The 21,708-nt window shown below is 35.0% G+C and overlaps 2 protein-coding genes across 2 annotated transcripts in view; both read left to right on the plus strand.

The window, feature by feature from the left end:
• Positions 1-13,509, plus strand: part of LOC111697630 (myosin heavy chain, non-muscle) — a 57,954-nt gene extending 44,445 nt beyond the window's left edge. The window contains exons 18-27 of the mRNA XM_023467696.1: positions 951-1,077; positions 3,131-3,201; positions 3,958-4,039; positions 4,274-6,943; positions 7,019-7,106; positions 7,178-7,262; positions 7,893-8,034; positions 8,773-8,852; positions 10,700-10,861; positions 12,489-13,509. Coding sequence (XP_023323464.1) covers positions 951-1,077; positions 3,131-3,201; positions 3,958-4,039; positions 4,274-6,943; positions 7,019-7,106; positions 7,178-7,262; positions 7,893-8,034; positions 8,773-8,852; positions 10,700-10,861; positions 12,489-12,609 — 3,628 coding nt within the window. The 3' untranslated portion in view covers positions 12,610-13,509. The remainder of the gene's footprint in view (positions 1-950; positions 1,078-3,130; positions 3,202-3,957; positions 4,040-4,273; positions 6,944-7,018; positions 7,107-7,177; positions 7,263-7,892; positions 8,035-8,772; positions 8,853-10,699; positions 10,862-12,488) is intronic.
• Positions 13,510-18,517: 5,008 nt separating this feature from the next.
• On the plus strand, positions 18,518-21,123 carry LOC111697629 (uncharacterized). Its single transcript, XM_023467694.1, has 4 exons — positions 18,518-18,626; positions 19,156-19,308; positions 20,318-20,410; positions 20,831-21,123. The coding sequence occupies exons 2-4, from the start codon at positions 19,156-19,158 to the stop codon at positions 20,933-20,935; spliced, it is 351 nt and encodes a 116-aa protein (XP_023323462.1). The 5' UTR covers positions 18,518-18,626; the 3' UTR covers positions 20,936-21,123.
• The last annotated feature ends 585 nt before the right edge of the window (positions 21,124-21,708 follow it).

Consider the following 21,708-nt stretch of genomic DNA (forward strand, 5'->3'; position numbering starts at 1 on the left):
TTTCAATTGTACAGCTACCGAAAATGAGTTCATTGCATATTACGGAATTTGGTGTATTTTGATTAAAAAATTCTCTGATGTCCTTACCTTAACTTGCGGATATCTATCCAGTTGTCATTATCCGCAATTGATACATTTTCATCTTAAAATTATCTACAGACTTTTACGTTTTCTTTAACAGTCTCTTTACTTTACTAATACTTATTCAATTAGATTTTATTTACCCAATACACATCCTCTTCGTTGTTTTTGTTTTTAGTTTTCATTTGTACATTGTTACTTGACTCCTTAGTTTTAAGTGTTTCTGTTGTATTGTAGCTACTAAGTTATTGTATTTTTTTTGTCATGCACCAACCTTAATTTAATTTGATATATCAAATTTGTTTTTTATGAACTGGTCAAAATTTGAGACCCCCCCCCCCCTTAAAATTTTCAGCTTTATTTGAACCTAAGTCTGAATAAGATAAAAGGTTTGTTCTGAATGTTAATAATCTCACGTGGGTTGGGGGTATAGGCCTTAGTTTAAGGGGTGAATATATTATTCATCATTCTAAAACTAGAATTTAAAACTAAAAATTGTTATTACATTTATTATGATGTTTGTAATTATTAATTTATTTATATTTTTTCAGCCCTGTTCCTTTTGACACTTAACATGATCCATGCAAAATGGGATAATTTAATCTCGTGTCATTTTTCAAGCCCCCGCATTTTTCCTCATGCGGTGTGGCCTGGACACCCTGAGTTCCGGGTGGGTGGGGGGGTGGGGGGGTTAAAATTTAATTGAATGCAAAGATATTTTAATTGTTACATATTTCTCATTCCAATTTTTATTGTTGTAATGTCTTTCCATGTCATTCCGTCAATTTTTTGGTTTAATGATTTGAATTGTCCGGCACTCCAAGAGATTGGTTGCAAAATGTTCAGCTAAAGATTGCGTTGATGTTCAGGAACTATCAGAAGAAAGTTCAGCAGCTGAACGCTATCAGAATCCTGCAGAGGAACTGTGCCGCGTACCTCAAACTCAGGAACTGGCAATGGTGGAGACTTTACACTAAAGTCAAACCTCTTCTTCAGGTAACAAGAGATGCTGCGTGGTTTTCCACATTTTCCACCATATTTAATTTTCCTGCACATATCAGCCATATTGAATTTGTCTGTATTTAACCGCCATCTTGAATTTATCTGCATATATCCGCCATATTGAATTTTCCTTCATATATCCGCCATATTGAATTTTCTTTCATATATCCGCCATATTGAATTTATCTGCATATATCCGCCATACTGAATTTTCCTTCATATATCCGCCATATTGAAAATTCCTGCAGAAATCGTCCATGTTGAATTTTTCTGCATAACTCAATATACAGAAAAAAGTGTTACATTGTTGTAAGGAGTTCGACCAGTTCTAGGAGAAATTTGATTTAATTATCCTCCTAGTTTTGATCCCTATTTGACCTTGTATATCAACAAGTTCATGATATAAATCTTAAACCATTAATCTTCCAACCCGAGGAGTTTATTTGTTCTTCTTAATCAAATCCCGTTAATATGAAGATCATCATTAAAATAATAAGGGTGTCTTAAAAACGCTTAGCACTATTTAGCCTGGTGGGCTAAATAGGTTTTTTTTTAGATAACCCGACTAGAATGTTTGTTAGGAAGCTCAAATTTCCTGACTTTTTTAACTAACCCATGCCCATAACTTAAAGCTAAATGCTGAAAAGCTGGGCTTTTATACCTACTGCCTGGGTCCTCAGGCATACTGCCTAAATGCCTTATGTTACCTATACCAGACTAAAACCATATTTAGACCTACTTCCAAAAATGTTTAATTTTTGCAATTTGCGCAATTTTTGGTTGTCAATTTTTTGGCTTAATTACTAGATTTCGTTATAAATATTTTGATAAAATGTTGATAAAAAGGAATGTCATAGATGTTTCAAAAAGAAACAAGTAATATATATGTACAGCGTTTTTTAGACACCCTGCACATTGCACAGAGCGTTTTTTAGACACCTGGACCGTGCACATTGCACATTTTATGTGATAGGTTTAAAAGCTAACAAACAGTTTTTACGTCTGGGAACATGAAAATAAATAAGGAAGAAGATATTACTCAGCAGAAACAAACAATTTTAAACTAGCTACAGGGTTACCCACAAAGGTTGTGACTTCAAAGACGATTGTACTATTGTTCTTAAAGTCGCATCTATTTTGGGTGACCCTGTAGTTTGTCTTTATCGAGAAAACTTTGTAAAAACGTATCATGTGTAAACTTAAATGCGAGATATTTAATACCACGCCGGGCATACAAGATTAAATCTTGAGACAAGTCTCACCAATTTGGGGAATTGGATAATCCTGTAAATGCAAATTTTTCGATCTGAAAAACTAGACCTCTTCCCCTCATAATTTTAAATTACATGGTTGCCCCTAACATTTTCATATTATTACTCATACCAGAGGAGTATACCTTGAAGCCTGGGGATCCCTAAAAGTGACTTGAATAATAAAACAATGACCTGAAACCTGGAAACTGAACAAAAACCTTGAATTTTATTGCGCAAAAAAAGCAGCAAAATTTAACCTGGGGCTAAATTCGCACAAAAGGGATTTAATAATTTTAGTTTGTTGAAAATACAATGCTTGTTCTGTAATAGCTGGTCGGGTAATTGAACTTAATGACTCTTTGGGCGTGTTTGATTATTCTTTGCCACCTCATCATTATGCATAGGGAAAACAGTACATTAACATTTGTGTTATAGTTTTAAAATTCCTATTTACAATTTAACTTTTATTTCGATTAATTTAGTCCAAAATTTTTGAATTCCATGTTATGCAGAGTAGCAGACACAGGGATAAGTTTATTTCGATATCCCCTGGTATTGATTTTGCTTTGTCGAAAAGTTTTGTTATAAATAAAAGTAACCACAATATATTAAGAAACCCACATTACCTTCATCACCATTATTTTGACAAGGCCTGTTTTTACGTTTTCGGACTCAAACAAAAAAGGAAATATCTGTTCAAAAGCAATGCGAACCAACATAGATGTATCATAAATAGTTGATATTTAGACATGGTCAAGTTTTATTGTGTTCTGCATCTAACCTAAATACTCTAGGTGACCAAGAATGATGAGAAGGTTATCCAGAAAGAACAAGAACTTAAAGAGATCACTGAAAGGCTTGAAAGGTAAAATATTAACTCATTGCTTAAAATCCGGTTCCGCAAAAAATTGAGAATCCATGGTGCATAATATTAACCAAATACTGCAAATAACTTTTTGCGAAAAAAAAAGAAAAAAATTGAAAATTCTTATGTACAACAAATCAGTAAAATCAGTTTATGACCTGAACCCTGATCTGGATCCATTTTTTAGTGCGGATCCAGGAACCGGATCCGCATCAAATTCAAATGGATCCCAAGCACTGGATTTACTAACGGTTTGCTGAAACCACCCCTTTATTTTTCCAGCGGTATCTTTTAATTGCTGCAGTGGGGCAAAATGTAGCCCCCCTCCCCCCCGTCTCCCTTGGGGTAAAAATAGCAAGATATACCTCTTCAGTATTATCTGGTTTGTAAACAATATCAATCAATCAATTCCTAACATTCCATTTAGGTCTAACCCCACCAATTACAGAAATTGAGTTTTCTGATAAAATCTTAAACAACCCATGATTATAATAATAGCTCAGCTAATAGATTGTCCAGGTTTACCCTTGAATTTGGCTTATTAAAGGGTTAAAGGGTATATCATGCTGTCCAAGCAGTTAGTTTTTCTAGGCTTTTATTTAATTAAAAAAATAAAGTGACTTCCATAACATTTTATTATTATTATTAAAAGTTTGTATCCCCTTTTTTATAATCATGAAAATATGTTACTTTTTTCATTTCCTTGGCCAAGCCAACAATGATATGAAAATTGATTTTTTTTTTTTTCATTTTTAGCCATGAGAAGCTTGTATCTGACCTGGACAGGCAGTACCAACAGGCCCTGGAGGAAAAGAGTATTCTAGCAGAACAACTCCAGGTTGGCGTCATTCTTTCTTAAATAAAACACATTTGTTCAATAATTACATTTATTCGTTATTTTAATAATGCATCTTGCATAATGGACATTCCTGTGTTTTTATACTGTGATTCCCATAATTGTATGGAGAAAAACCTTAACTTACCTGGTATACTGCAATTTACTTATAATTCTACCCCCCTATTTTGTTCCAAACTGAAATATAAAATTAATAGATTTTTAAAAAATTTTTAGGCGGAGATTGAGTTATGTGGAGAAGCAGAGGAGATGAGGCAGAGATTAGCCGCCAGGAAGCAGGAGATGGAGGAGATCATTCATGATATGGAGGCCAGGATCGAAGAGGAGGAAGAGAAGGTTCTTAAGATGAACGATGAGAAGAAGAAGTTGCAGCAACATGTTCAGGACCTAGAGGAGCAACTTGAGGAGGAAGAAGCAGCAAGACAAAAGCTGCAGATTGAGAAAGTTCAGGCAGAAGCTAAGATTAAGCAGTATGAAGAGCAGCTTCTTGCTAGCGATGACTACAAGGAGAAGTATGGAAAGGAAAAGAAGGTTCTTGACGAGAAGCTGAGTGATGTCATGGCAACCTTAGCTGAGGAGGAGGAGAAGGCTAAGCATCTGCTGAAACTGAAAGCCAAGCATGAGTCCACTATTGGAGAATTAGAGGATAAACTCCGCAAGGACAACCAGCAGAAACAGGAGGTTGAGAGAGCCAAGAGGAAGATGGAAACTGAACTTAATGATGTAAAGGAACAGGTTGCCGAGAGGAAGCAGCAGGTAGAGGAGCTCCAGCTGCTTCTAGGAAAGAGGGAGGAAGAGGTTGCAACAGCAATGATGAAAGTTGATGAGGAGGCAGCACAGAAGGCAGTAGCACAGAAGAGTCTGCGAGAGTTAGAGGCTCAACTTGGGGAAGTTGTTGAAGACTTGGAGGCAGAGAAGGAAGCAAGGAATAAGGCAGAGAAGCAGAAGAGAGACCTGAATGAAGAGCTTGAGGCTCTAAAGAATGAACTGCTTGACAGCTTAGATGTTACTGCAGCCCAGCAAGAGCTGAGAACTGCTAGGGAGAAGGAGCTTGCCAACATAAAGAAAGCTTTGGAGGATGAGACAAGCAACCATGAGACTTCAGTTACCGAGATGAGACACAAACACAGCCATGAGATTTCACAGCTCAACAACAATATTGACCAGCTTAAGAAATCCAAGGCTTCAGCAGAAAAAGCTAAGGCACAGCTGGAGGCAGAGTTGGCAGATATGGCTACAGAGCTCAAGTCAATCTCTGGAAACAAACAGGAGGCAGAAAGGAGAAGGAAACAGCTAGAAAGTCAGGCTGGTGAACTTGGGGCTAAACTAGCAGAAAGTGAATCCCGATGCCAAGAGGCTCAAGAGAGGCTTTCAAAGATAACCGCTGAAATGGAATCCATGGCTTCTGCTCTTGAGATCGCTGAGTCAAAGGCTAACCAGGCCAGCAAATCCACTGAGGGTTTGGAGTCGCAGCTTGTCGAGACTGTAGCAAATTTGGAAGAGGAGACCAGACAGAAGCTTGCTATTAACAGCAAGCTGAGGTCTATGGAAGGAGAGAAGGAGCATATCCTTGAACAGCTGGAGGAAGAAGAAGCTAGAGCAAAGGTACTTGAAAAGAATCTGAGCACTGCTTCCCAGCAGCTTGCTGATGCCAGACGGAAAGCCGAGGAAGAGAGTGAAGCTGTTGCCAGACTTGAAGAAATCAGGAAGAAGCAAAGCAAGGATCTTGAGGAGGTGACACACAAGATGGAAGAGCAGCAGGCCATCAATGACAAGCTTGATAAATCTAAAAAGAAATTATCCCAAGAGCTAGATGATGCTAACATTGAACTTGACAGTCACAGAAACAAGGTGCTTGAGCTCGAGAAGAAACAGAGAAACTTTGACAAGATTTTGGCAGAAGAGAAGCTGAATGGAGAACGTATCAGCGCTGAAAGAGATAGTGCTGAACGGGATGCTCGTGAGAAAGAGACAAAGCTGCTCAATCTACATCGTGAACTTGAGGATCTCCAGGCTCAGTTGGATGAGTCCGAGAGATCTCGTCGCCAGCTGCAAGCTGAGTTGGACGATCTTGCAAATACACAGGGAACCGCAGACAAGAATGTCCATGAACTGGAGAAAGCTAAGAGGCAACTGGAGCAAGAGCTTGCCGAGCAAAAAACTCAGCTTGAAGAACTAGAGGATGAGCTTCAGCAGACTGAGGACCAGAAAATGAGGTTGGAGGTTAACATGCAGGCTTTAAGAACACAGTTTGAACGTGACCTTGCTGCCAAGGAGGAGGCAGGAGAGGAAAAGAGACGAGGAATGGCAAAACAGGTTCGTGACCTAGAGGCTGAGTTGGATGAGGAGAGAAAACAGAGACAGGCAGCTGTTAACGCAAAGAAGAAGCTGGAAACAGACTACAAGGACCTGGAGTCCACAATGGATATGAATACTAAGATGAAGGAGGATGCTCTGAAACAGCTCAAGAAGCTGCAGCAAGCCATGAAAGAGATCCAGAGGGACGCTGAGGAAGCTCACTCTAGCAAAAATGATGTTCTGCAACAGAGCAAGGAGCTAGAGAAGAAAATCAAAGCTCTTGAAGCGGAGCTTGTCCAACTACAGGAGGATCTTTCCGCCGCTGACCGTGCCAGGCGGACAGCTGAGACTGAGCGTGATGAGCTGCAGGAGGAGCTGTCCAACAGCAGCGGAAAGGGTGCTCTCGCCATGGATGAAAAGAGACGCTTGGATGCTCGCATTGCTGCTCTTGAATCTGAACTGGAAGAGGAGCAGACCCAATCTGAAATGCTGATGGAACGAACACGCAAGTCTCAGATCAGTATAGAGCAGCTTACAACTGAGCTGGCCACAGAGCGCGGAGCTGCACAGAAAATGGAAAACTCTAAGGTAAAAGGGAGAATAAATGTTTTTTTTTAAGTATTACAATTTCTAAAAATTAAAACCAAATTTTTTTCTCCGTAGATGATGCTTGAGAGACAGAATAAGGAGCTGAAATCAAAACTGGAAGAAATCGAAAACAGCAACAGAGCCAAGGCTAAGGCTGCAATAGGTAATAGTTTGTCTTTAAACTAAAAGCTTTTTATTTAATTTCAAGCTAAACAAAATAATATTTTTATTTAGCTGCCCTTGAGTCTAAGGTGAATAACCTGGAAGAACAGCTGAGCGCTGAAGCACAGGAGAGAATGATTGCAGCAAAGAACAACAGGTCACATCAAAATGAAAAATGTTAACATTATTTTTGACTTTTAATAATCTTTTATTCAATAAGAAGAGAAAAGGGCTTTTTATCACTTTTAACAACTTCCGTTTTTGATATAAAATATTACATAATACATATGTAATTTGAAAACCCGTTATTTTTGTTATTTGCCCTTTTTCCTAATTTTTAAGTATTTAGAATTTTTACTTATTTTCTTTTGTCTTTTAAACAATTTATTCCGTTTTTTTGGCGTAATGATATAATTGTTTTTAATACTTATTTGTAACTCTTATCATTTTGACCAAGTTACTTGATCCATCCTATAAAAAATACACCACTTTAAATTTTAAATTTCTGCAGTTACTATTTTTTAACCATAAAAAAATTATTTTTCCATGATATTTATTTCTGTTATTCTGTATCCGGTTTCCTTAAAATTACAAATTATCTGGCTTAACTTTTTCAATAATTTTTCCGAACATTTTACTTATTTTTTCATTTCCCAATGAAATCGCTATTTAATTCCCGCTAGAAATAAAATCAAGCAAAAATGAATTTTATTCAATTGATCAATTTTGGTTTTCTGTTTACATCATTTCCACTGATTTATTCATTGGTTTTAGAACAAATTACTAGTTTATTATTTAATACCTTTGACGATTTGATGATTTTAATCGGACGATTTGTTTTACAGACGAACACCCGAATGAAGGCAATGCGTCGTCAACTGGACGAGGCCGAGGAGGAGATAAGCCGAGAAAAGGCGCACAGACGAAAGGTAAATTTATTGTTAAAAACTTAGTTCTTTGCGGAACCTCAAATGACTCCAAGGGTCGGGGTTTATTTATTTATTTCGTAAACGTACACAATTTTAATAATTGGTACAATTGCCAGTCAATATTGAAAAATGTCACTCAGTCAATTGGATCTCGAGATTGAAAAATACCCCCTTAAAATAGGAATATCGGTGAAATTGTTTTTTATTGTTATGAGAGATCATTAGCGCAGTTGTCAGAAATCTATTTTCAAATCTAACTGTATCTTGGTTGTAATAATTTCAAATTCTGTCAATATTTCAGATCACATTTTATTCCGATTCTTAATTTTCAAATTTTTTAACAATCTCGCAAAAATCTTATTTGTTTGAATACTAACATTAGACTGTCATTTTTTAATAAATATTTAAATCTAATAGATAGTTAAATCTAAATGCCTATTTTAAAATTTTAAACGCATTAGGTCTCTTCATGTAGTTTATATGATCCATTTCATTTTGATGTAGATCCGCATCCAGCACATGAATAATTCTTTAACTTGCTAAAAAATCTATTTTTGTCAATTTTTATGCTAACACTTAAACATTCACAAAACATGAACATTTAAAAATGTCATTTTTCGACACGGATGATTTTGGTTATATTTTTCCAGCTGAATCCGGATCCAAGAGGTAAAATTTACTGGATCCGGATCATAAACACTGCTTTGAATCCAGGATTAACCATTGTCTTGTTTACAGGCTCAGCGTGAATTGGACGACTACGTAGAGTCCAATGAGAGTATGAACCGAGAGATTAACAATCTCAAGAATAAATTGAGGTATGTTCAAGGGTCTTTTTTTCTTGGGTTTCAGGGCCCAAAATATTAATCTAGGTTTCAGGGTCCAGGCAGAAGGATGTATTTAATAAATAACTATGTAAAGGCATGGATTTGAGATGTAACGATAGTGTTCTATGTTGCGTCGGGGTCACTAACAAGTATGTACAGTTTTGGGGGATTTGTCGGTTTATGTTCAGTTTTCATTTACAGGATTTATATCATTTCAAATATTCTCCATATCAGGAAAATCCCTTCTCTCCGCTAAGGGACTGCAGACATGATTTCAAGTGACACTCCATTTAGTTAGTGGAATGCGTGGTTCACATCAGTTCCCTTTAAACCTTTATTTGAATAACAATGGTAAAGAACTCGTTCTTAAAAATGTGTAAATTCTGTGAATTAAGTTCTTTGTCTCTGCTGTATAAATCCGCAATTAGAACGAGGATATTTGCACCATATTTGCTCAGACCAAGGTTTAAATACGGTTGTGAATTGGGCATGCCCCTTGGAATTGGAATGTCACTAAAATTACGTTGACAGTTTGAGAAAGAAATATATAATCAGTTCTGTTCTAATATGAAGAATATTTGTCTGTGAACTGTGTGTATGTGTGTAGGGAGGTGGAAGACTGTGAAAACTTGGCATTTTTAATGGCAAACGCGGATTCATCCAAGCAAAGGTTGGGTTCAGTGTGCGCCAGGGTGTCTCAAGTGTGTGTTTATTTTCTTTTTGTTTTAATGAGACATCCTGTGACTAGATCTGCTGGTTTGGTAGTCCTAGCTACAATTAACAAATCTCCGACTGAGGCTGAATAATGGTTTGAACTGGTGATATATATATGCTTAAATAATGCTTGATTATAACTAACCTTAACATTTTTGGAGATAACCTTACCCCCCCCCCCTCTCTTCAGTACTATGGGCGCCCCTGGTGTATATGATGAAGATAGCATGTCAGAATGTCATAAAGGTTGTCGTTGCCAAAATAGATGACCTAAACCTTAAAAACCATTAACACTATCTTTCAAATACAGTTATAAACATACAAACGTGTGTATACACAAATACAGGGCAATCACTGTTTATTTTCCACTAAAAAACGAGTTTCATGTCGCTTTAATATTTCACTGTTTAATGTATCAAACCGTATTCCTCTCTTTGTACCACAGACCGGGGTTAACTCTTCTCAGACTTGTTCACCTAAATCTGTAATTAATCCTGTTATTATGACTCTTCAATAAGTTCATAATATTAATTTAATGCTTGGTAATGAATGTGGTATTAGTTATTAGGATAGCTTTAGATTCTGATATTACTTATAATGTGTATTCGTTATGAATATAGTTAAAAAAGATATGCATATAATAATTTAAAAGTTTTAACTATTTATAATTCAGCGTAATTTTGAATGACTTTTCAAATTTTAGAAAGCCGTAGATTCTGTAAATTTATTTTTATTCGTTTTTTGGCGAGGAGGCCCAATCCCATGATAAGGACTGTAAGCGTGATTTTGTGACCTGAAAAATGGCAATGTCCGATTCAAAATTAAAACCTTTATTTTTTTCATAGATATGGAGATTGTCGTGTTCTAGGTTAACTCGTGTTAACTTTTGATAAAAGGTACTGTTGTGAATCAGGAAATGTTATCTTTTCGTGAAAGGTCACTTGAAATTACTCTTACAGTCCTTATAAAATAAAACTATGATATCTTTCCATCTTCCATAATAAGATTACAGGGTACCTGCCCAGAAGTTATTGACGAAGGGTTATTTACAATTACGTCCGTTTTTTATGCATAATAACTAAATATTTGGTGGATTTGGTACTAACACAAGCTTGGGACTTCAGGAACAGCACGATGAGTAGTCGGTCAGCGCGCCGGGCAGCCGGGGACCTATCCAGCCTTCTCTCAGCCAGGGAGTCGGAGTCACCTCTCACCATGTCCTCGGAGGATCTTTCTACAAGATCAGCCTCCCCACGGTTCAGTTCTACACTAGTAGATGGAGACAAGTATATAGTGGTGGATGGATGGTGTGGCTCTAAGGGACTGCTGCCAAGTTGTAAAATAGTTGAAAATTAGACATTATCTCTCTTTAAAAAAACTTTAAAATCTCCCTGAGCCCAAAACTTAAGAAAGGGTATTGTTATGAAAACCAGTTTTGAAACCCGGGTTTTAAGAACGGGGTTAGGCATTTTTGTCGATATCAATATTTTGTGATAAAATATTTTCTTATTTAATTTCTTCAATATACTCCATTTTTTAAAATCTTTTTAATCAAAATCTACACAAATGTTAGGACCTCAAAATGGAAACTCGGGAGTTTCGTTCCACGATACTCTTTTAAATTTCGAGCTCTGATACCTAAAATTATGAATTTTGTTTTTTTACTTTATTACTTGCAAAATAAGGATTCACTTGTTTACCTTGGAAGCAGTTTCTTTAATCCCGTATTCAATTAAAGTTGGGATTGTATTTAGGTTTTGCATGGAGACTAACTAACTGCATGATTAACCACACATTATATTTGATAATTGACTTTTATACTAACAGTAATCTCTTATCTTCGTTCACGAATAAGTGTGTTGGGAGGAAATAGTCGATTTGCTCAGTCTGAGCTTTATTTTTATTTCAACCAGAAACTACAATACATTTTAATTGTAAACAAAGTTATGGTATTTACTCTTAAATTCCTTAAACCACGCGAACTAACATTATACGTGCCATAATATGTGATGCATGGTATTAACCTACGTAAACTACACTACCGGACGCGCAAATTTTAGCTTTAAGGCACCTTTCTAAACTTTTAATGAACATAGAGCATTCAACTTGGGGTGAGGCTCAAAACGGCCGACCCCTTTTTCTATTTTGTGAATCTTCGATGCAAAAAAATTACTGCTTTATAGATAGCATTTAATTTTGATGCCGACAACTTTCCCTAGGCAAAAAAAAGGACAAAAGGGCAAGGCTAACCTCCCCCCCCCTGGAGAAAATAACTATGATTTTCAAGGGGGTCGAGTCTCTGGTATGTCAAAAACAAAGAAGTCCCCGGGATAAATTCCTGTTAACCCTCTGCGCCCTATTCTTATTTAGAAGTAGTTTTTTGTGCAAAAATATAATGCACAATAAGCACAAAATAAAAACATTCTTACAAGAATTTGTCGCTCATAGTTTAGCAAACTGCTGACCAGGGGCGGATACAGGATTTAAGTAAGGGGGATGTTAGATTCATTTCGGAACAAAAAGACGTGAAATTTATTTTGAGAGATATTTTTCCCGTTTTGCACCAGGTTTTCTTTTCTTTAAGTGCTATTGAGAAGCTATTCTGAAATCTCAGGGGGGTGCGAAGGTCCTACCACCCTTCCCCCCCCCCTCTGTCGACCATAGCAGTGTAGATTGGGATGTGGTGCGTTGAATAAATCCGGTCAAACTTCAGGATTAGTCCGTGTAACAGTTTTCATTCAAAGTACGATTTACTTTTTTACTTGTTTAGTTTCACTTTTGAGTTGTTATCTAGTATATGCTATGATCATATTGTAGTTCATATTGAATTATGATTTTTTTGTTTTGATAGGTTTTGGATTATTTTTAAAATTCATTTATTTTCTGGAAGTGATTTTTTGATCTTTTTTGCAGGCGAGGTGTTTGTGGTCTTCCATCTTCCCGACTTATGAAAGCGCGCGGCAGTGTCGCTCCTGGTGACGATTCGTCTTTACCAGACGACACCGTGGACAGTGTTGACGAGTCAGAAAAGTGACTAGCGTGAGTCACCTCGGGATAGGGTGGACTAGTGCACCCACTGTACATAGGACCAGATATCAGATGTCCAGAAACTACATCTAGTGGACAAAATGTGCACTACAGCAGCCTATCCCTCATAGCGGTGCCTAGCGGATATTTTGTTAACTAAACCGGACATCTATCGTACAGTTCTTGTACTAGTCCCCTTAAGTGACCACTGCAGGGTGGAAGTTGCCGGCGGGCGCTTCTAGATTCTGCCAATCTTGTGATTTTTTATGGTCCAGTTTATTTTATCAGTTGTATGACCTATGTATTTTCTAGTTGCCATATAAACATTAAAATGATTTAACACTTGCGATTCTACCGATTGTGTTACCTATTCTTTCCATTTCTCCAGATTATGCGCATTTTTCATAATTTTCAAAACATTCGTATCATTGGCATCGTTCCAAGTGAATTTTTCCATGCATTTGAAATAATTCAGTGGTTTAAAACCATTCTTACTTCTAAAGCTTGTTCATGGCTATTGGGTATTTTTAAGCTAGTTCTTTCTGAGAAGTGTACTTAACTTTAAGCATTCTTTTAAGACTAATGATTAGCAAAAGAAGCTTTTTTATACTTTGATAATTTTATAATTATATATAATGTCCGGTGAATGCTTGTTAAAGCTTCTAGCAGGAGTATGTACGCCTCGGCCCGGTTGTATTTAAACAACAGCATGGTTAGTGTTGTGTTTTAACAATCCGGAAGCACCCGGCCGTGGCGCACAAACCCATATGTGTTTTGTTTCCCCCCGAAGGTCTGTCAGAAATATATAATTTTACCAAAATTTGGATTTGAACTAAATTTTGTACAAGTGCTTGAGTTGTAAGAACTAATATTTTTGTTACAATAGAATAAATTATGTAAAAAAAAACTGTTTTATTGCATCATTGTTGTGCGAGACTCAAAAAGTTTGTTGGGTTGCATTTTTAATCTTAAAGGGACCGTTCACTTATTTGGGTAATTCATGGTAAACTAATCAGCCTATTAGCTATTCATTTGGTATTAGTCGTACTTTTCAAAGGTATCTATGACTAGAGAAAAGTCTATTTTATCATTTAGAATTCCAGCGCAAAGGTATAACTTTGCTTAGATACTATTTAAACGTTTTTTCAGTAACAACAGCCCAATAAAATCTAAAATTATCGTATTCAATTACATCACGTGTCAGCCGAGTCAGATCTTATATAATAAAAAATAAAAATTCGCAAGAAATTAAAGTTCCTAAATTCTAACTTGTCAATAAATCACTGACTCCTGTGGAAGAAGGGAAAACGTATCAAATGATAAATCGTCTTTTTCTCATGCCACAGTTTACTTTAAAAAGTAGGACTAATACTAATGAATAGCTATCAGGCTATTTAGTTAACCCTCAAATTACCCAAATAAGTGAACGGTCCCTTTAACATTTTTGGTTCTATGCAACTATAAATTTATTAATATCTTAGCTAATCATATATTGGTCAAAGAAAGTGTTAAATTCGAAATACAACCGATCGATCAAGGTCGACATTAAAGTCTCCTCATTTGTGGGTAACCCTGTACTTGATCAACAAAATTAATGGGCGTTACTATTGCTTCAACTTCAAGCTACCTTACATTTTCAGGGTAGTATGTGCAATTCACAACAGTACCCTCTATCTGTATCTTTATATGGTCAATAATGTGAATATTATTGTCGTTAATCAGGCTGAAAACATGTCTCTTTCAGAAAAATGTTCCCGTTGTTTCCAAAGCAGAAATATGCACGTTTTGCTGAGTATTGTGAATTACACTGCTTATGGTCATTTTTAAGCATAATTTGTAAATAATTAAAATATCGTGATTTGTCGTAAATGTTATACAGGGTTACCCACAAAGGATGAGACTGTAAAGACGACTTGAAATTCTTGAAATATAATTCAAAGTTTTAATTCAGTCGTATTACCTTGTATGTGGCCTTGACTGTCCTATTTAATGATTTGAAAAAAAAGGTTTTAGTTGCAGGATGTCGGGAATATAATGAAATTTTCCGTATAAATTCCAATCGTCTTTGAATTCTCGTCCTTTGTCTTTACGTCATATTGAATTAATTAACGGGCTCGTTTATTGGATGACTCAATAAATATATACTTTGCTTGTCTGTCTGTTTGTCACGAATAAACGGCTGAACCGATCAGGCCAAAATTTTGTGTGGGACCTCACTTGACCCCTGGGAAGGTTTATGAATGGTTCAAATTTCGAAAGTTTGTGTTTCAAAGTTTATATTTTTGTTGTAAAATTTTGAAAATGCGCGAAAAAATATTTTGAAATCCTCAAACTTTTTTTATACTGTACGAAGAGAAGATGCTCACAGATAAAGCCACAATTAAAAGTTAGATGGGCGCAACGCTCCCTAAAATCCTTGTATAAATTAATCGCAAAACAGAAAAAACTACCGCCATACACTTGCGACTTGCACTTATTAAGCGAATCTTTAATTTGAAATCGTTTTTCAAATGCGAGCCCGTTAATCAATCCAATATAATATGGGACTTTCAAATACTTTTATATATATACGGGGTGTCCCAAAAAACATGGGAATTCAGTGACGAATTCGATATCGTCTTTGTTATGAATTAGCATTGTAATACCTAATTTCAAAACCCATAATATTATTATGTCTGCTAAAGTTTATTTTATGAAAAGGGTAAAAGACTGCGAAGATGTGTCTATAATGTCTCCGCAAGATGATTAGTGAAGACGGACAAGTTTACTCTGTTTGTATACTGCAATTTTCTTGTTTTACTAAGTACAACCGTATGCATGAACAAACAAAATGTGAACATAGCAGACGAAATCTATACAGATTACAGCTTTCTCAGTAGGTATCACAATACTGAATCAAAGAATTATTTAAAAAGACGATATCGAATTCGTCACTGAACTCCCATGTTTATTGGGACACCCTGTAGATATATACCACTGACGAAAATCAGATAAAATGTAAGAGTTCTAGGATCGTTCTAGGTTTTCGTATAGATTTTACATTATTTAATCTTGATCAATTAGTCCCCAGCCTCAACAGTCAGCACTGAAGTTCTTTTAAGGTTGATAAAGAGCTAAAATTCTTGTTTATACTTTAATAATATTTTTTTAATATTAAATAATATGTAATATTTATATAATATTCAAGTAAACATAGAGAAACGAAGAGGGAAAGCTTACCTCAGATATAAATCACAATATGTTTAAAGAGTAAGAGTAATGGTATTTCTTGCTTCATTTCTTCATAACTCTAATTTTTGTCATAACTTTTTCTTTTATTAGAAACTCATATTTGTTTCAAAGCAATTTTTTAGTTGGAGGGTCGTTTTTTCAATACCATACGTTTTCTCTGGTGTTTTAAAAGCCTCCACAAGAATCTGCGAATTTTAACAAATTTCAAAATTGTTTATTTTTAACATTTGCATTTCTTACACAAAGCCAAATTTTGACCCGAACAGAAGTGCAACTATGGTGGGGGGATCCCAACTACCCTGAGTTCTACCATTTATATACAAATCAATACACATCTTTATTTTTAAAATTTACATTATTACTACTTTAACTACCTTCTATTTACCTGGCATAAAGCTAATGTGAAAAATAAGGCATTTTATACATACAGCGGGAGGCCACCCTCCTTTAGCAACTTAGAGGGGGGTGGGGAAGGCCCAAAAAAAATATTTGTAGGCTATGCAAGAGAAGAAAATTGAAAACAAGGTTAGAGGGACTACAAAAAGACTATATATGGATTATGGACAGACTAAAGATAGGCACAAATTACTTACTGCTTAGGACTACACAGACTTACAATTAATGGACCATATAGTGGACATTTGACTAAAGGATGAATTACAAAAACTGCTGAAGACTGTACAGGCCTTAATACACATAGTGAATATGACTAAGCCAGGGACTTTAACAGACACTAAAAAAGACATAAAAAGACAATTAAAGAACATAAATTTGTTGCCGAATGGCACACGCATTCAACGAATTGACTCATGTCATTTATTTTCAGTTTTAGAAGTATAATTTTTTTAAAGTAAAAGCTAGTCGGTATTATTGAGCACAGATTCAAACCAGCAACAATTGAAAAATTTAAACTCTTAAAACAGTGCTTTTATTAAAAAAAAAGATTTCAACAAGGGGGGCTAACCAACTGTACCCCCACCCCTCAGCACAGGAAAAATAAAATTCCCCCCCCCCTTTCACAAAAGTATTCGGGAAGAGGCAAAAAAAGTATTTCTAGAATTCTAACATTGTTCTTATAAACTTCCAAATTGCAGATTTTGGTTTTGCCGTCAAATATAAGCAAAGAGAATGCAGTGTGTTCTACTCAATTATGCAAATGCTTAAATTCACTTTGAAATCGAAAAAATGAGTCTTAGTGATTTCCAATATGAAATTAAAGAAAATAAAAAGTGTGTAACATTAAACTATTCTAACTGTGTAATTACTCAAGATACAAAAATATCAAAATTGAGGATGAGGAAGGTTAATGATTAATGAATATTAACTCTTAAATTCAATTTAATAATCTCTGTTCTTGCATATAATAATGTATTATCCTAAATCCTAAATATCCCAATGTAGAGGCATCTTCTATTTCAATTGTGAACATGTTCTCTTTGTATACATTGTAAAACAAAACAAACAAGAATTTCGCGGATTTGAAAAAAATTTTGTGGATTTTCAAAATTTCAAAAATAGAATTTTGATAGAGCCAAATTTTTGAAAATTCGACCATACATAAACCTTCTCTGGGGTCAAAAGAGGTCCCACAAAAAATGTGGGCCCGATCGGTTCAGTCGTTTTGACGTTTATTGGATACAGACAAACAGACAATTAGAAAGAGAAGCCAAATTTATATATAGATATAGATGCACAAATCAAATCAAATATGATTGAGGAGGGGGACAACCTATAACCTCAAGTTTATGAAACAATTGGGAACACAAGTTATTCAAATAAGAAGAAACAAAAGGTCGTCTTCTTCGTACTTTTGGTACAGAGGTTACCCACAAAGGATGAGACTTAAGAGACGATTATATGGGATTTATACTGTCTATTTCTTTATATGCATGATTCCCTGCAACTGAAAAACTTGTTTCTTACTTTACTAAATCACAGTAGTAAGCTATTAAATATTCAAGCCAAAAGACTTGATTAAAGCTCGGGATCGTCATATTTTAAGAGTTTTAGGTTGTCTTTACAATCTCATCTTTGTGGGTTACCCTTTATTTTGGATTAATTTAACTTTTTTATGGATTACCTTTAAAGGATGAGATTGAAAAGACTTCATAAAACTCACTTTATATGACGATCCCAAGGTAAAAATAGGTTTTATAATTAGACAAATTAAGAAATATGTGGACAGTCGTGTCTGAAGTCTCATCCCTTGCGGGTAACCCGTTACTTTATAATTTAATTTAANCTATCTATCTACCTATCTCTATCTATCTACCTATCTCTATCTATCTACCTATCTCTATCTATCTACCTATCTCTATCTATCTACCTATCTCTATCTATCTATCTCTATTTATCTAAGTATGAAAACTTGAAACGTTTAAAGGTTTAAAATTATAAAATAAACTGGAAAAGTGTTACGCAAAATACATACAGGGTGTCTCATATCAAATTGGATTGTGCGTAGGTCTAAATTATAATTTTTGGTTAAAAAGCTTGGTTGAAAATAGTCAAATATATAACTTAAGGATTACAGGGGGGCCTGCTGAGATAGTTTTACTTATACTGATTGTACTTTAATTAATATCTATTATAATTATTAATACAGAAAAATATATGATTTGATTTGTTTTGAAATATAAGCTCTTTAAAACTAGGAAAATCCTGTACTGACCCCCCTCCCTGGCACTATAGTGAAGCCCCCCTGACCTGTGCCTTGTATAAAAGGCCCAGTAAAGGTCACCCAAGCACTATTAGGCAGTAGATTCCGCTTGGATTGACTCCTATATTTTCAAGGTAGGATTTTGATACTAAGAATTTGGCCCACATAGGATGAGATTTCACTGACGACCTATAAACAGAATTATTTATGAATAAACCTTAATGTCGTCCACATCGTGATGTTTTTAAAATGTGATTAAAAATAATATCCATTCTATTCATTTATGAAGCTACAAAAAAAGTAAACAACATTTTGAAAAGTTTATTTCAGTTTTATGTTTTATCATATTCACACTTAGTCATAAAATAGCAAGGGAAAGGACCGATAATTTTTAAATTTAAATGAAAATTAGTAATTAGAAGATTAAAAGGTGTAATTAAGGATCAGCCATAATCTAATAATATAAATCGTTATTTTATTATTTTAAATTATTTTCCGATTTTTCTTCGATTTTTGTTTGGCGTGATTTCAATTATAAAAATAAAAACAATAATAATAATATAATGATAACACTGATAATAATAATAATAATAATAATAATAATAATAATAATAATAATGATAATAATAATAATAATGAATAATCATTATAATTTTTGACTAGATGCTGAAATCTGCAGTTATGTCCTTGTTGTTGTCTATGTCAGCTGATGCACGGCCCCAGCTGCCAGCTGGAGTCTCTGCTGCACAATGCCCCAACTATCCTCTCTGCAATGTCGGGCAGCAAGATCTATCCATCTTTACTCCAGCACAGCAGGTAAATTTTCTTAGATACCGAAAATGTTTTCCAATGTCGTCTTCTTTTGCCGAGTAACGAAATTTCTGGACAGTGTGTCTGATATTCTTTCAAACCGATGTCATAGACTTTTTATATTTCAAAATATGAATTATGTTAGACAATATAGTTTATGTTTGAAATAGTTTACACCATCAGGTTGAAAAGATACATGGAGTAATTAAATTTGAGTTTCTTCTCTCAGAATCCGCAGAATTTGCAGACTCCGCTTTAACCATAGATAAATAAATAAACCTAGATAGATATCTACGCAAAATCGCCAAGAATTGTACAGTCTGCGAACTCATACTTCTAGGGGTCAAAGTGTACTTCAATGATAAGCGGGGTGGTTTGGTGTTTTAATGGATTTCATAATTATTAAACTAACTCCGGGAATGGAACTATTTGAACAACAATATTTCACTGAGCAATATATCTTATTGACGAGAACTGAAGAAGGACATGAGAAGGACTGAACTAACTTAAATTTCTCTCTACAGAACTCATGTACACCACAAGTACTCAATGACAAATAAGAACAGCCAATGTTCACAACTGACCTAGTTAATCTATATAATAGAAATATCTTTAAAACATCTCTGTACATTTATATCTTTCAGGATGAAAAATGTCGTCTTATGCGCAATCTATCTTTATCTATGGCTTTAAGCCTCGCAAAACAAACCTGAGCCCAACCATGGTTGACTTGAGGCTTGAAAAATCTAAAAAAGTAGCAGAAAAAAATAGTTTAGTTCAAGCATTAATCTCATTTTTCTAGCTGAAAAATGATTATTTTCAATTTCGGGTTTTCTACGCAAGTGACTTGTATGCAGAGACAATGAACAATATGGCCAGAATTCACTATGTTTTACTTGAGAAAGGGGCCATGGTTGTTGAAAAGGTGCCGTTTTGAAATAGACATTGGAGGGTCACTGGAAATTACGACACAGTCTCTTTAAAGTCCAAGGCTAAATATAATATAAAATTCTAGGCTGTGATCAGACAACACAACGCTATTGCTCAAGCCAACCTTCCTCTCCCTGAGGTTCCTGGTCTAGCTGAACATCAGGCTGCTGAGGCAGAGGTAAACAAATTCATTCGAAGTACCGGACCAACCTTTAAGCCGCTAGAACATATTTTACAATTTAAGGCAAAATTGGATATTACACCGCCGCCGCCAGGGCCAATTGAATTAACCACAAACCTACTTTTTAAAATTGACCGGGAAACCAAATTATGATCGTACAAAGAAACAAACACACAGACAAACAGAGATTACAACTTTATATTTGTAGATAATTTTAAAATTATAAATAACCCAAAAAATTTAAACAATGAATTTTAAAGCAATCATTTGATTTGACAAAGAATGAAAGACGTTTATAGTTGAAAGGAATCATGAATATAAGGAAACAGGCAAAATAAATTCCGTACAGTTGTCTGTAAAGTCTCATACTTTCTGGGTAATCCTGCATCAAACAGCGTTATAAATTTGCTTGTTTAGGTTCTGGCGGCTCAGGGTATAAATCCTGGATCTCTTTCTCATGCTCAGGCGGAAGCACGTGTGCTGCAGTTTGAAAATGAGCTCATTGTTGCATCCGGGTTCTAGACTTGTTTGGGTTCTGGGCTTTTTTTTGGGTCCTAGGCATGATTTTTAAAATTTGTGATTGTCTAAAGAAGATCTGAGACACTAGGCACAAAATTACTCGAGGATTGTACATTTACATGTCAAACATACTGCTATGCCAAAATTCAGATATCTTGTAATTTTAGACAAAATATAAATTTATTTTAGTACTTTCTGCAAAATGTGAGAGTGATATAACAGTCGTCGTTGTATATATATCAATACAGTGAAGACGACTTTCGATTACAATTTTTGATTTCTATCGAGCTTTTTTACAGCTTGGATGCACAATGCACATAGACATGAAAACTAAGAGAAACTGGCAATTAACAGCTTCTCTTTGCTTAAGCTTGTAAACTTGTAATTTGGAAAAATCTTGTTATAAATCAAAACATAAATAGAAAGGTCGTATTCATTGAATTGATATAGAAACGCCGATCATTGTAGGAAGACGATATTTAAGCAATCTTAGGAGTATTAGATGCTGTTATTAAAGCAAATAGTTTTATCTTATATTTGAAGTATTAGATGCTGTTATTAAAGCAAATAGTTTTATCTTATACTTGAAAACCAAAAAATGGATGTGATGATTAGGGCTTTCAAGCAAACCTATGAATTGTCTGATGTCTCCTCCTATTTAAGTTATTAAATCTATATCTATATTTTGTGTTTATCCATCAATTGGGCTCGCGGATGAATCTCTTTTTGAAAATGAGTCTTGTATTTTCAACATTTAGTCTTTTTTGATTAATTTT

This window comes from Eurytemora carolleeae, unplaced genomic scaffold, assembly GCF_000591075.1.
Source record: "Eurytemora carolleeae unplaced genomic scaffold, Eaff_2.0 scaffold133, whole genome shotgun sequence".
Lineage (NCBI taxonomy): Eukaryota > Metazoa > Arthropoda > Copepoda > Calanoida > Temoridae > Eurytemora > Eurytemora carolleeae.

Bases quoted from the DNA above. Each gene is read 5' to 3' on its own strand.
- LOC111697629 (XM_023467694.1), top strand. From the start codon at position 19,156: ATGCTGAAATCTGCAGTTATGTCCTTGTTGTTGTCTATGTCAGCTGAT. The intron at 19,309-20,317 runs GTAAATTTTCTT...ATAAAATTCTAG, and splicing joins TCTTTACTCCAGCACAGCAG to GCTGTGATCAGACAACACAA. The intron at 20,411-20,830 runs GTAAACAAATTC...TTGCTTGTTTAG, and splicing joins ATCAGGCTGCTGAGGCAGAG to GTTCTGGCGGCTCAGGGTAT.